The sequence below is a fragment of the Macaca mulatta genome, chromosome 14 (genome assembly GCF_049350105.2).
Source record: "Macaca mulatta isolate MMU2019108-1 chromosome 14, T2T-MMU8v2.0, whole genome shotgun sequence".
Classification (NCBI taxonomy): domain Eukaryota; kingdom Metazoa; phylum Chordata; class Mammalia; order Primates; family Cercopithecidae; genus Macaca; species Macaca mulatta.
In genome coordinates, this window is record NC_133419.1 from 53533196 (window position 1) to 53549084 (window position 15889).

At 33.1% G+C, this 15889-nt stretch overlaps 1 protein-coding gene and 1 long non-coding RNA gene across 28 annotated transcripts in view; both read right to left on the reverse strand.

Annotated features, from left to right (window-relative positions):
• USP47 (ubiquitin specific peptidase 47) overlaps nt 1–15889 on the reverse strand; it is a 113694-nt gene that overhangs the window by 28440 nt on the left and 69365 nt on the right. For 25 of the 27 annotated variants that reach the window (XR_013404001.1, XR_013404000.1, XR_013403999.1 and 22 more), the window contains 3 exons: nt 7793–7888; nt 7550–7702; nt 5157–5324 (listed from right to left, as the gene is read on the reverse strand). Coding sequence is in view for 24 of the 27 variants with exons in the window: in XM_077963342.1 (XP_077819468.1) it covers nt 5157–5324; nt 7550–7702; nt 7793–7888 (417 nt within the window). In the remaining 3 variants the exon portion in view is untranslated. The remainder of the gene's footprint in view (nt 1–5156; nt 5325–7549; nt 7703–7792; nt 7889–15889) is intronic. The other 2 variants (XM_077963326.1, XM_077963324.1) reach the window with 1 other exon arrangement.
• LOC144334299 (uncharacterized) lies at nt 11444–14388 on the reverse strand. Its single transcript, XR_013404003.1, has 2 exons — nt 14304–14388; nt 11444–11692 (listed from the first exon to the last, which is right to left on the reverse strand). It is a non-coding gene; the product is annotated as an uncharacterized LOC144334299 (long non-coding RNA).

Here is a 15889-nt window from a genome sequence, read left to right on the forward strand (position 1 = left end):
GACAGTAATGGTGATATATTCAGAAGACTGAAACACCTTCCAAATTAGAATTGTATATATCTATTTTAAAGCAAAAGATAATACAGTCATGATAGAGTAAGGGTTCTAACGTAATTTTTTAGTTTTGTAAACTAAAACAGTTTCAAATCAAATACACTGCTAAAAAGTAGTAAGGAAAGTAAAGTACATTTATCCAAATCTAGCATAGTAATTTGTAAATAAAATTACCCAAAAACGTGTCCTAACATTTTCTTCTCTTTAACTACTATTTAACAAAGTAATACATTACTCTTAATAAAAAGAGGATACATCTTCAAACACAGTACTAGCAAATAGAATTACAAATTTCTAAATCTGGGTAGAACAGAAAGCATCTAGTCCAAATTCCTCCAAAATGTAGCAACTGAAAGGCACACAGATTAAATGATTTGCCCAAAGTGATACAGTTTATTAATGGCAAAGTAAGAACTAAAATCTAGATCATCTGGCTCACTAATGCAAGGGTCAAAGAGTGAATATTTTAGGCTTTCTAGGCCATACGGTTTCTGTCGCAACTACTCAACTCTGTCATTATAGTACTAAACCAGACATACACAATATGTAAACAACCAGAGTGACTGTGTTCTGATAAATCTTTATTCACAAAAACTGGTAACACTCAGCAACAGACCTGGAAGCTCAACACCAAACAATAAATACCCACCCTGCCCAATAAACCAAAAACCAAAACAACAACAAAATACAAAAACTCCCATGTTTAGGCATATCATGTTCAAACTGAACAAAACCAAAGACAAAAAATCTTCAGGGGAGGCAGAGGGGAAAAACACCTTACCTATAGACGAACAAGGATAAGAATTATAGCACATTGTCATTATAAACCATGCAAGCAAGAAGAGTGTAATGAAATATTTTGTGTTGAAAGAAAAATACCACCAACCTAGAATTCTATAGCCAGAGAAATAATCCTTTAAAAGTGAAGAAGAGAAACTAGAAATAAATAGCAAAAGGAAAACCGGAAAATTCACAAATATGTGCAAATTGTTTTAAACAACACATTCTTGAACAACCAATGGGTCAAAGAAGAAACCACAAAGGAAATTAGAAAATATCTTGAGACAAATGAAAACAAAAACATAACATACCAAAACTTACGGAATGAAACAAAAGAGGAAAGTTTATAGATGTAAATGCCTACATTAAAAAAAAAAAAAAAAAAAAGAAGACATCTCAAATCAACAACCTAACTTTATACCACAAGGAACCAGAAATAGAAGAACAAACTAAGCTGGGGAGGGGGGATGAAAAAAAAAAAAAAAAGACGAAAAAACTAGACTCAGAGATAGCAGAAGGAAGGAAATAAAGATTAGAGCAGAAATACAGAATAGAAAAAAAAAATGAAATTAAGAGCTGGCTTTTTGAAAAGATCAACAAAGTTAACAAACCCTTAGCTAGGCTAAGAAAGAGACAAGACTCAAATAACAAAAATCAGAAATGAAAGAGGAGACATTATACTGAAGCCACAAAAATAAAAAGGATCATAAGAGACTACTATGAACAATTATACACCAACAAATTGGATACCCTAGAAGAAATGGATAAATTTCTACAAACATAACAGCTTACGAAGGCTGACTCAAGAAGATATAAAAAATCCGAACACATCTATAACTAGTAAGGAGACTGAATCAGTAATCAAAAACCTCCCAACAAAGAAAACCCCAGGACCAGGTTGCTTTGCTAGAAAATTTTATCAAACATTTAAAGAATTAACACGAATCCTTCTCAAACTTTCTGAAAAAGTAAAAAGGAGAAAAACTTCCAAACTGATTCTATTAGGTCAGCATGACTTTGATACCAAAATTAGACAAAGATACTAAAAACTATAGAACAGTATCTCTTTGATGAATATTCATGCATAAATCCTTAACAAAACACTAGCAAGCCAAATTCAATAACACATTAAAGGATTATACATCATGACTAAGTGATCAATGTAATACACTACATTAACAGAATTAAAAACAAAACCACAGGATCACTTCAAATGATAAATAAAAAGTATCTGACAAAATGAAACATTCTTTCATGATAAAAACACTCAACAAACTAGGAATAGAAGGAAATTACCTCAACATTATGAAAGTCTTATACGAAAACCCCACAGCTACCATCATATTAAATGGTGAAAAACTGAAAGCTTTCCCTCTAAGATCAGGAATAAAGCAAAGATGCCCATTCATACCACTTCTATTCAACACAGTACTGAAGTCCTAGCCAGAGCAATCAGACAAGAAGAAATAAAAGATATCCAAATAGGAAACAAAGAAGAAAAATTATTTCTGTTCACAGATGACAGTCTTGTATGTAGAAAATAAAGATTCTGCATTAAAAAAAAAAAAAAACCCTAACAAGTAAATTCAGCAAAAAAATGCAGGATACAAAATCAACACACACACAAATCTGTTGCATTTCTAAATACTAACAATTTATTGTTACACTAACACTAACAATCCAAAAAGAAAATTAAGAAAACAATTCCATTTACAATAGTATCAAAGAGAATAAAATTCTTAGGAATAAACTTAACCAAGGAGGCAGAAGACTCATACACTGAAAAACCTTAAAACATCAAGGAGGCCGGGCGTGGTGGCTCACGCCTGTAATCCCAGCACTTTGGGATGCCGAGGTGGGCAGATCATGAGGTCAGGAGATCAAGACCATTGTGGCTAACACAGTGAAATCCCATCCCTACTAAAAATACAAAAAATTAGCCGGGCGTGGTGGCCGGCGCCTGTAGTCCCAGCTACTCAGGAGGGTAAGGCAGGAGAATGGCATGAACTTGGGAGGTAGAACTTGCAGTGAGCCAAGATCACACCACTGCACTCCAGCCTGGGCACAGAGCAAGAGTCCGTCTCAAAAAAAAAAAAAAAAAAAAAAAATCAAGGAAAGAAGTTAAAGACACAAATAAATGGAAAGACATCCCGTGTTCATGAACTGGAAGACTTAATACTGTTAAAATGTCCAAACTATACAAAGTGATCTATAGGTTCAATGCAATCCTTATCATTATTGAAAATAGGAGAACAACAGAAAAAGTGAACAAAACCAAAAGATGGTCCTTTGGAAGAAAAAAACCCCAATACAATTGGTAAATCTCGCATTAGGCTAACCAAGATTAAAAAGAAGACACAAATTGCCAATATCTGAAATGAAGGAAGGTTCACCCCGACATTAAAGGACAATTAAAAGGACAATAAAGGAATACTTTGTACAACTCTATGCCTCCAAGTTTGATAACGCAGATAAAATAGACCAACTTCTTAAAAATCATTAACCACCAAAACTCACAAAGGAGAAACAGGTAACCTGAAAAGCCCTGTATCTATTCCAGAAATTGAATCAATAATTAATCACTTTCTAAAAAAGAAAGCACCAGGTCCAGATAATTTCCCTGGTGAATTCTACCAAATATTTAAGAAACAATACCAAGTCTCCACAATATCTTCCAAAAATAAAGGCAGAGGGAACATTCCCTAACTTATCACATGAGCCCAACATCACCAAAAGCAGATAAAGACACTATGAGAAAGGAAAACTGCAGATCAATGCATCTCATGAACACAGATGCAAAAATTCTCTGCAAAATATTAGCAAATCAAAACAACAATGTATGAAAAGAAATACACACCATGACAAAGCAGGATTCATTCCACATATGCAAAAACAGCTCAACATTTGAAAATCAATCTATGCAACTCAGGCTGAAGAAGAAAAATTACATACATGATCATATCAACTGACATAGAAAAAAAATCTGGAAAAATTCAATACCCATTCATGATAAAAGTTTTCAACCAAGTAGGAAAAGAATATAAAAAACTGGAAGTCAACATTACATTCAATGGTAAGCAACTGAAAGCTTTCCTCTGAAGACTGGGAACAAGGCAAGGATGTTCTCCCTCACCACTCTATTCAACACTGCATTGGAAGTCCCACCCAGTGCAGTGAGACAAGAAAAAGGCATGCAGATGGGAAAGGAAGAATACTGTCTTTATTTGCAGATGAAATTATAGTGTATGTAAAAACACAGGCGAGGGCCCAGGTTCGGTTCTTGAGCCATAGTTTGCCAACTCTTGCTAAAATGCCATGTTTCTATACTAAGTTACAATATACTTATTACATAGCAATCCCCGCTCAACTGTCTGCCCTGAATGAAACAGATAATTTTAAAAGGTAAAGGGTGATGGTGATAATTAGAAGAATGGCCTTGGTCTAAAAACAGACTTTATGAAAGTAAAACTCTATTTTGAAATATTGCCTTAAAAATCCCTATATTTAATGACTCTGTAATACTTGGGTTAGTGATCAGTCTTCACATTAGTGGTTTATTAGTCACACCATGCTCAAGACATTTTATCTACAATCTTTCCCTCAATAAAACAGAATATATGTGGGAAAAAATGGTCTAAAATAACCCTTAAAGTTATTGACACCGGGGCAAGATCCTATCCCAGAGATTATGCAATTCTGTGGTTTTCAAATGATAATCCATGGAACTATATTATTTTTCAAAGTGTCTTGAGGACTATTACAGGACAGGGGAGAAAGAGTGGGGGCTTTGGCATTTCCCTACTCAGAAAGATTAGATCTATTATTAATTGTCTCATAAAGTGTTCCATGGCCAGACTTTTAAAAATCAATGACTAATCCAACATTTTACTTTTCTATATAAGAAAACTCAGGCAAAATTTATAGATACTTGCTGCAACCTTAAAGGCAGAGGTGCCTTTAAGAGTAGAATTTTGGTTTAGTAAGAAAATTTGGTTTAATAAGAATATTCTAAACCAAGAATAGAATCTTGGTTTCTTAACTACTAGGCATCCTTTCTATACCATCCAGCTTGCTTAGACAGTTACAGTATGGTCTCCCAAAAATTAATGTTCCTACCTGTAAGCAGTTTCTCCTGAAGTTTAATTATAGTCACATATATATACATATATATGCACAAAAAAAACTATACTTGAGAAGTCTTAACTTTCAGAAATTAAGTTTCTTTTAAAGAGAACTTTATCAGTAACAACAGCTATAGAATTATATAGCAAGTCAGAGATTATCCTCACTTTCAACTAAAAAATGAAAACTATAAAAGGTACCTTTTCAAGTCCAGATTTTGAGATCTTTTCGGTTCCACTATTGGTTTCAAGGCAGATTCCTTCATCAACACCATCATCATTGGAGAAATCATTGCTCATCTGATCGCTGTGACAACTACCTTCATTTTCTGCTCCACTGTCAGTGCAACTTTCAGTCTGAGGAGATTTCTTAATAAGACATAATTATCTTAGTTATAAACCAAATACAGAGAAAATATGCTCAACAAAACTTTGCACCTATATACTGCTAATATTTTCACACAATTTAACATATTACCAAAAATATTTTAAGTATATTTATTTTCTCTTAAAAAGTGAGACCTTAAGTAAAATTAAACAAGCAAAAGTATATTTTAAAAGCATTTCTATCATGTCCTTAAAATTCTAATACAACAAATTAGTGATTCAGAATTCTATTAAACCTCATTTATGTTTATTGTTACAATGTAATGGTTGAAATTATCATTTCTTTTAGCAAAACCCAAAAAATCAGAGAAGCTGAGCTCCAAAATGAGCTTCTGGTGTTCTCAAATCATGAAAGAATATCATTTATTTTCTTGAACAAAAAGTTCAACTCAGTTTATCAGTGCATTAGGTATTATAGATAATTAGAAAGAGAAACAAGACATTGCATTTATTCTTAAGAACTTTACGGTCTTTTTACAGGAAGCAGAAATATAATGGTTATAGCACATTATGCTTTTCTACTTTATGGTTTTTAAACCACATTCACACAAATTTAATTTGAAGAATTCTCTTTGTTAGAAATCCCCAAACAATTCTTTCCCCTCTTTCACACTTTATATACATCCCTAAAAATGTTTTTATTTAAATAATTTGATAATTTTCTAAGATGCAGGCTTTTGAAATGTGTAAGGCATTGCATAGAAGTTCTTGAGTGAAACCAAGCAATACACAATAAGCACAAACTTTTTGCCAGGAACTCTGTTGTAGGTACTACATCTAATATACAGTCTTCATCTCTCAAGAAGGTTAGGTTCAAGGAAAAATGGAGGTGAAATCCAGCTATAGAATTAAGTCTAGAGAGATATAATTCCTGAAACTCCTTAAGCTGAGCCAAAACATTTCTTGTCCCAAGAACTAAACCTAGAATTCTCTAGAAAGTTTGTACTAAGCTTCGTATATAGGTTTTCTTTCTTTGGAAAAAATTTTCCTTTATGAGAAATGTATTAGGCATATGCAGAAGACCAATCTACTACTGATCTCTATTTGAGTAGAAATCCTATAAAGATTATCTCTCCTCTGAAAGTCTGGCACACTTTGGGTAGATTTCCTAGCTTAAGCACAAGTATCTGAGACATTATTTTAAATTAAACTTTTCAAAATGTTATCGGTCATAGTTACCATTCAATTAATAGCTACTTCATCTAAGGCACCTGGAAATGAGGCTCAAAAGGTTATATGAATTATCCAAGGTCAAGAGGCTAGCAAGTAGCAGGACAAGAATCTGAATCCACATCTAGCTAGGCCTAAAACATGTGCTCTTCTATACCAAACTGCCTCACAGTACTTAATAGTACTAAATAAAACTTGGTGAATGTTTAAAATTATTTTTGAACTCCTGGGAAAAGGCATTTTTTATAACTATAGCAATCAGTTTCAGTAAAAAAACAAAAAAAACAAAAAAAACGCTTCAGGGTAATTCTGAGAATAATAAAGATTTTTCACTTTGAAATAATTAGCCTAAGTGATTATAAATATTCCACATAATAAAATCAGAAGAGTTTCCAAAATAATAGAGTGGAATATTATAAGTCTTTCATTGAATAAGGGTAGAGGAACCAGAGAATTCTGGGAGGCCAAAGTGCGGGAAGAAATTGATATGCATTACATCATATGTCACTCAAAATCCTATGCTTAAATTATTTAAAGTTTCAAATTAAAAAAAGTAAAAAAGGAAAACAGACAAAATAGTAAGTAAATACAAAATAGCAAGTAGGTACAAGAAATTCAGCCCATGCTATTCAGTTGGTTCATTCATTCCATCATAGGCATTGTCTGCATTTATTATGGATCAGAAACATGAGTATGGCTTACCTTCAGGCTGGTTTCAACAATGACGAAATTATAAAACATAAGATTATCACTCAACTTCAAGAAATAATTCCAAAGCTGAGTTCCTTATTGTCTTTTCAAAGAGTATCATAAGTTACTCTGATCAAACAAGAATATTTAAAATATAATTTATGCAGTAAGGAAAAGCTTATACAAAGGTAAGTCTTTTATTGAACTCCGCATTAGAAAATAAGAAAAAGTTTCCATCAAGAAGACAGTCTAAATGACATCAGTGCTATTACCTCAAACAGCTCTTTCAAAAACATGACTGACTAATGTGGATTAATGAAAAATACTTTAAAATAACAAATATTTACCTCATCTTCAACATCAATAAATGTACTCATATCTAGTTCCTCGGGAAATGTCATTCGATCATTCAGTTTAATCCTATGCATGGTTGTATAATCAAAATCAAATCTTTTCAGCTGTAAGGTCAGCAGATAAGGAAAATGCAAAAACCGAAGGCCCTAAAAAACAAAAAACAAAAAGGGGGAGACCCTATAGAATATGGAATATTATCTCAGATTCCTAAGTATTAATCTGTACATGGCATTTACCTTCCGTGCATCACACTTCTTCTTACAACGTTCACAAAAATATTGATTTGGGCCATCCAAAATCTCTGGCTGAATAAATGCATGTAATGCTTCTTCCTAGTTAGAAAAAAATGTTTTATAATTACTTAAAATATTATATTAATGACAAAATCCTGAATAAAAAAGACTGCAATTACTAAAACAGTTATAAGTAGAATGGTTAGAAATTTAGAAACTCAAAATGTACCAAGGAATCACTATAAAAATTAAGCAAAAAAAATTATTTCAGTCTACACAAGATTTGTCTTTCTTAGTATTGCAGTATCACAGTCACTTCAACCTGATTTTCATTGACTTTACATTACAGTGTTCGGCTAAATAATCTCTAAAAAAATCCTCAGTCCTTAGATAAAAAGTAATTCCACACTTCTAAGAAAAGCAGTTGCATGCATCATTTCAATCTTCTTATAAAAGGAAGCATTTAAAACTGTACAGTAAATATCAATGCTCTCTAAAGAATTCACACTTTTCATACACTTAAAAATCATGTAAGCATCCTTAATTGCCATAGTTAGGATCAGTCAGTAATCTGCCAGGTTGAAAAACACTGTGCAACCTTCTCAGTGTGTGTGAGACATTGCTCCATTTGGAAATGTACAATGAGGCTCCTGGATTGTTAATTTGGTAGAACCATGTGGTTCTCTTTTCTCCATACAGCATTACAACAGAAGTAAGAAACTTCATATAAATATTATTAAAGAATCAGTGGCATAAAGTTAATTTTTATTTTAATAATTGGTTTTTCACAATTAAAAACTAGTTAATGTAGCATATAAGATTGGATGCATAATCTCAAATTTCATCTGATGTGTTCTCTCTTTTCTTCACACATGGGCTAAGCAGAACTACTGAAAATATTACACATAAACTAAAAGAAATGGAATCATTAAGACAAAGTATCTTCAAATATTTTCCTTTTGATATAGGACAAGCTGTTCCTCAAAAGATAAAGGAGCTTAATGGTCATAGTTGCAAAATAGCTGGCAAAGCTTAGAAAACTACTGTCCACATAATGTTTGATAGAGCTCACTGTGGAACAAGATAAAAATAAGAAGACATAGATATTCAAAGGTGTCTAAACCCATCTGATCCCCTATTTTGTTCTCAGAACACAAGGAAACACGTGGGGAAGAAACCAAACAGCTGGGTTTTTTTCCACATGACCATGCATTTTATTGGTGGTCAAAGGACACATTTAGAAAATGGTTTTTTTTTTTGTTGTTTGTTTCTCTCAGGCATATTTTAGGGGAAAAAAGGCAAGTTCTATAAAAACACAACAGAAAAACAAGCTTTAAAAGAAATTACATCTATAGCTTAACACAGACTGATACTAAATGTCAGGCTTTCCAAATAGTGGTAATTCGAACTGGTAAAAACTCAATATTCAAAAAAGGATGGGGGGAGAGGGAGAGTGAGACAATTATGTAACTCAAATTCTACTTTGGTGAGTGTGTATTGGTCTCTGGCTTATAGTTAATACCTAGAGATCTTTTAAAAAAATTTAAAACTTGGAAAAAAAAGTTTAAAGAACAGAGAACTGTCAAATACTTTACTCATATTCATCAACTTTTAAACATTTTTGCCAACTTTGCTTTTATCTCGTCCAACCCAACATTATTATCTTTGTTTTAGCCATTTGAGAGTAGGTTTACACCTTATGCTTTGCCTCTTAACTTCGATATAACTTTTTAAGAATAAAGATATTCTTAAACAGTAATCAAACTCTGGAAATTTTAATACTGATAAAGTACTTTCATCATCCATATTCCAATTCTGTCAATTACCTTAATAATGTATTTTTCTCCATTTAGTACACAATCTATCCCAAGGCCACAGATTTTGTTTGGTCTTTTGAGATTCCTTTAATCTGGAGGTGTTCCAGAGTTTGCCTTTCTTTCATAACACTGATATTTTTTGAAGAACAGAGGCCACTTATTGTATAAAATGTTCTGCAATTTGGGTTTGTCTGATGTTCTTCATTATTAGATTTATTTCATACATTCCTTGCTAGGCTACTACGATATTAGCAAAGATGTGCCCTTCTAAGGGTAGCACAGTCACAGGCCATGATGTACCTAACTTTCTCTTTAGCGATATTAGCTTTAATTATCTGGTCAAGGTATCGTCCAGTCTCTCTACTATACAGTTATTATTTTTACCCTTGCGGCTAATAAGTAATCTGTAAGGAGATACTTGGAGACCATGTAAAAATCCTGAGCCTTACTAAATCTTCCACCCTTGATTTTAACATCCACTTAGATTCCTGCCAAAACCAAATTTTAATGTTTGCTTTCTGAACCAACTTGAAAATCTTTTTAATAGGCTATTTAAACCCACTGATATTTGATATGACTGACATGCTTGGTTCTATCTCGGTCACTACTGTGTAATTACTGTGTGTATTAGGTAATATTTATTGTGTTCCTTTGCTGTTTCTTAAATTTTCTTTTGGTATTTAGCAAGGTTTGTAATTTTATTCTACAGTTACTTTTGCATTTATAGTTTTGTTAGTGCCCTTGGACCCCTTTTTTTCCCACCCACCCCCACCCTGTTTACTTTCTTAAGCTTTCAGTGTCTGCCAGTTTTAAATGGTCTCCTTTATTTCCCACCCACACAATAGTCTGTGATCTTATTCTGCTTTCCCTTTCACTCCCCCTTCTGAAAAGTGGTATTATTTGTACTTTGTCTAACGTGTAACATTTCATACTATTCTGCTACCCATGTTCCCACCCTTGTATTTAGGCCTTAATTTAATACAGTAAGTGCTCACAGTTCTTTTGCTGAAGCTGCCCCAGTAATTTCTTGGTTGGGTTGAGCTCATCCTCTAATGAACTCCTCAATGGCTCATGGATATAATATCCAATGAGTTCTTGAATATTCAAACTTGTCTTTTTATAGCTGTCATAATTAAGAAAAACTTGCCTGGCTATCAAACCCCTGGCTAGTACTTTCTTGAATTTCTGGAAATTGCTACTCTGTTGGCAGGATTTGCATGTTGTTCTTCTGAAATGTGATACCAGCCCAATTCATCTATTTTTTCAGAGGAGGTCTTGCTATGTCACCCTGGCTGGAGTACAGCGCTGTGCTGGCTCACTGCAGCTTTGAACTCCCTGGCTCAAGCAATTCTCTTACCGTAGCCTCCTGAATAGTTAGGACCACAGGCACATGCCACCACAACTGGTCACTGTTTTTTTTTGTTTTTTTTTTTTTTGTAGATACATCGTCTCAACATGTTGCCCAAACTGGTCTCAAACTCCTGGGTTCAAGGGATCCTCCTGCCTCAGCCTCTCAAAGTGCTGGAATTACAGGGAGCCACTGCGACTGGCCTTAATTCATCTTTAATAGTTTACTAAAATACATCTCAGAGTTTATCATTCCAGGTCCTTCAAAAGGTAGACTTAACATTTCCCTTTTTCCCAGAAAGTTTCTCTGAATTATAGTTTATCTATTAGTTCTGTTGCACTGTTTTATTTTTCTTCTTCACAGACTCCAATTATGTTGGACATCCTTTGCTGGTCTTCTCTTTCAGTATTTTTTTTTCTGAGATCCTGCTTACTTTTACAAAAATTTCATTTCCATTCAGTGTCGTTCATTAGATTTTCATTCTTTCTATTTTCTCTTGAGCATTTTGCAATTTATTCTTCACTTCTAAGATATTTTTGTCTTTTTCTTCTGTTTCTTTCCTGAATTTGATGAACTCCCACTTCATTTCTTCCAGCATTGTTTTTGTTTTTTAAATCTATTTCTTTGCTTAAGTTTTTGGATACCAGCTTTTGTTTTGCTCATTTGAGAGTATTTAATTCAGTCAGAGTACCATGTTGATAATTCCAGAGTGACAACAGTTTCATATTCTAGATCTTACTGCTCCCCATATATCATGCAAAATGTAATTCTGCAAATCTATTTATTTATTTATTTAATTTGAGACAGGATCTCACCACATTGCCCAGGCTGGTCTCAAACTCCTGGGCTCAGACAATCCTCTGCCTTGACCTCCCAAAGTGCTAGGATTACAGGCGTGAGCCACCACGCCCAGCGTGCACATTCTTTTACACTATAATTTTCAGAATTCAGGATAGAACATAAAGAATTCTTACATCCTTAGTTCTCCAACCAAAAAACAAAATGAGTTATCCCAATTTTAGAGTTAATGCAGATAATCTAGGCACAGTGCAATCAAAAGGTATATGCAAGGAATGGTATTGCCTACAAATCCTTTTTTAATCATTTATATGTATATATGAATTATTCATCAATTAAAATCTATTTAATTTTGAATAGAGAAATGAGTGTTAAAACACCACACTTCAATTTTTATATGAAAAAAAAAAGAAAGATCCACCACTGAGAATTATTTCCTGATTTTGATGTACTAAGCAATTTTTGTGCTACTGATATACAGGAACATGATGTTTGCCTTAAAAATATATTCAACTGTCTTTCCCAGAATATATACTTTAATAGTACTCTTTTTTAACTAGGAAAAGGGCTATATACTTTTACCTAAGCTGTCATTTTTTTTTTCATTGAAACTTTTGAGACAATTGTAAATTCATGCGCAATCATAAGAAATAATATAGAGACTTCTTGTACACTTCCCCCAGTTTACTGGAAACATTTTGCAAAACTATAGCATATCATAACCATGATACTGACATTCATACACCTATCTAATTCAGATTTTCCCAGCTTTAGTGCACTCATTTGCCTGTGTATATGTGTCTATCAAGTTCCATACAATTCTATCACCTGTAGAGGTTCATGTATCCAATGCCTGTCAAGAGACTGAACAGTTCCTATGCATGGGTAACTTGTAGCCACAACCACCTGCTTTTCCTCTCCCTGCTCCCACCAAATCCATAAGACCTGGTAATGGTTAATCTGTCCCACAGTTCTAAAATGTTGTCATATCAAAATCATAAAGTATATAATAACCTTTTGGGACTGGTTTTTTTTCACTCAGAATAATTCCCTGGATATTCTTTCAAGTTTTCGTGTTTATTAATAGTTTGTTCCTTTTTATTTCTGAGTACTATTTCATGGTTTGTATGAACCACAGTTTGTTAAACCATTCACTTACTGAAGCAGATGTGGGCTGATTCCAGTTTTGAATATTAAAAACAAAGATGGAATAAATATTTGTGCACAGGTTTTCATGTAAACATACATTTCAATTTTTCTGGGATAAATGACCAAGAGTTCAACTGCTAGAGTTTATGGTAATTGCATGTGTCATTTTATAACAAACTACCCATAACATTTCACATTCCCACCAGCAGTGTATGAGTGATACAGTTTCTCCACATAGTCACCAGTTTTCCATGCTATCATTATTTGTAGCCATCTGGCAGGTAAAGAATAATATATTCACTATGGTTTGAATTTGCATTTCACTAACAGCCAGCAATGTTGAATGTCTTTTCTGTATTTGACATTTGTATATCCTCTTTGATGAAATGTTATGCCTTTTGCCAATTGTCTAGATGAATTTTTCTAAACTGATGTTTTGAGAGTACTTTATACATTCTAGATATGAGTCCTTTGTCAGACAGACAGCTTGCAAATGTCTAGAGCTTCTCTTTATCATATGGGGTTTCAGAGAGTAAATATTTTTAATTTTAATGTTTGCTAATTGTCCTGTTTGTAGACTATGCTTTTGATAGAAAATCTAAAAACTCTTTGCTTAGCCCAAATCTGGAAGATTTTCTCCTATGTTTTTTCTAAAAGTTATATTAGTCTTACGTTTTACATTTATGACCCATTTTGAGTTAATTTTTATATAAAGTTATTTAAGTCAAGGTTCATTTTTGTGATATGGATGTCCAGTTGTTCTATCACCATTTGCTGGAAACACCATTTTTCCTCCATTGACTTGCCTTTGTGTCTCAGTCAATAATCAGTTAGGCATATTTGTGTGGATCTATTTCTGGGTTTTCTATTCTATTCCACTGATCTATTTGTCTACCCCTCTGCCAATATCACATAGTCTTGATTACAAGAACCATATAATCCATCTTTTTGGCTAAGCAGTATTCCATTTCAAATCACGTAGATTGATAACTTCATTTTTATTTTTGAAAACTCTTAGCTATTCTAGTTTCTTAGGCTTCCATATACATTTTGGAATAAGCTTGTATACGTCCTCAAAAAATCTTGCTGGACTTTGACAGGAACTGCATTAAGACTATGTAATTATCTTTACTATGTTGAATCTTCCAATTAATAAGTACAGTATGTTTCTCCATTTACTTAAATATTCCTTTCAATGTTTTTTTTTTTGACACATAATACTGTAAATATTTATGAAGTACATGTGATACTTGACACATGCATAGAATCAAGTCAAGGTATTTGGGATATCCATCACCTTGAACATTTACCATTTCTTTGTATTGGGAACATTTAAAATCTTCTAGCTATTTTGAAATACACGATATGTCACCCTATTCTGCTGTCAAACACTAGAACTTACTGCTTCTATCTAACTGTATGTTTGTACCTATTAACCAACCTCTCTTCGTCCCCATCTCTCTCAAACACACTGTTCCCAGCCTCTGGTAACCATCATTCTACTCTCCACCTTCATGAGATCAGCTTTATTTTTAGTTCCCACATGTAAATGAGAACATGTAATATCTGTCTTTCTGGTCCTAGCTTATTTAACAAGATCTTTTCAAAGTTTCGTAGTTTTGAACACATAGGTTCAGTACATTTTTTGTTGGATTTCCATCTTTTTTCTTTTTGCAAAATTATAAATGGTATTGTACTTTAAACTTCACTTTCTACATGTTTATTGTTAGTATCTTGAAATACAATTTATTTTTTATGTTTATTTTTATCCTGCTATCTTGCTAAACTCACGTGTTGGTTCAGGGTTTTCTTTTTCTTTTTTTTTTTTTTTTGGTAGAAGCCTTGGGATTTTCTACATAGATAATCATGTCACCTAAAAATACAGACAATTTAATTTCTTCCTTTAGTAGTGTTTTTTTCTTTTCTTTTTTTTTTTTTTTTTTTTTTTGAGACAGAGTCTCACTCTGTCTAGTAGTGCTTTTCATTTCCTCTTCTTATCTTACTGTGTTGGCTAGGACTTCTAGGACTATGCTGAAAAGGAGTGATAGGAGCAGACATCCTTGCCTAGACAAGCTTGCCATTCCCTAGGAAGAAGGCAGTCTCTCACCATGAAGTATGATGTTAGCTATAGATATTTTAGATATGTTTTTTAATCAAGTTGAGGAAATTTCCCTCTATTCCTAGTAATGAGTTATTATAAGTGAATTTTGAATTTTATTAAGCGCCTTTTCTAAATCGATATGATCATGTGAATTTTCTTTTTTTGCCTGTTAATATGGAAGTTTATACTCATTGATTTTTAAAATATTGACTAGTCTTGAATCCTGGAAATCAACCCCACTTAGTCACAATGTATAATTCTTCTTATAAATTGCTTAATTCCATTTGCTAATATTTTGGAAAGAACTTTCCCAACTATACATATGAGGGATACTGATTTTTTTAAAGAACTATCTTGGTTTAATATCAGGTAAGAATAGTGTCACACAACTATGGGTTTCCTCCTCTTTTTTTCTTTTTTTTGAAAAGAAATTGTATAGACCTGGTGTTCACTATTCTTCGAATGTTTGATACAAGTATCCACTGAAACATTCCAGACTCAGAGATTTCCTTTTCAAGAGGTTTTAAATTGAAAATGTAATTACCTTAACAGTTACAGGGCTATTCAAATTATCTAATTCCTACTGAGTTCTTTTCAAAGAATTGGTTTATCTAAGTTGCCAAATTTACGTGTGCAGAGTTGTTTGTTGTGATCCCTTTGGTATCTGCAAGATCTATAGTTATATCCTTTTCACTCCTGATACTGGAAATTTTTGTTTTCCCTTTTTCTCTATCAGTCTTGCTATTTGTCAATTTTATTGTCTTTTCAAGGAGCCAGCCCTTTGTTTTGTTGACTTCCTCTACTGTTTTCCCATTTTCAATGTTACCCGATTTCTCTGCTTTTCTTCATTATGTCCTTCCTTCTGCTTGCTTTGGGTTTCTTTTGCT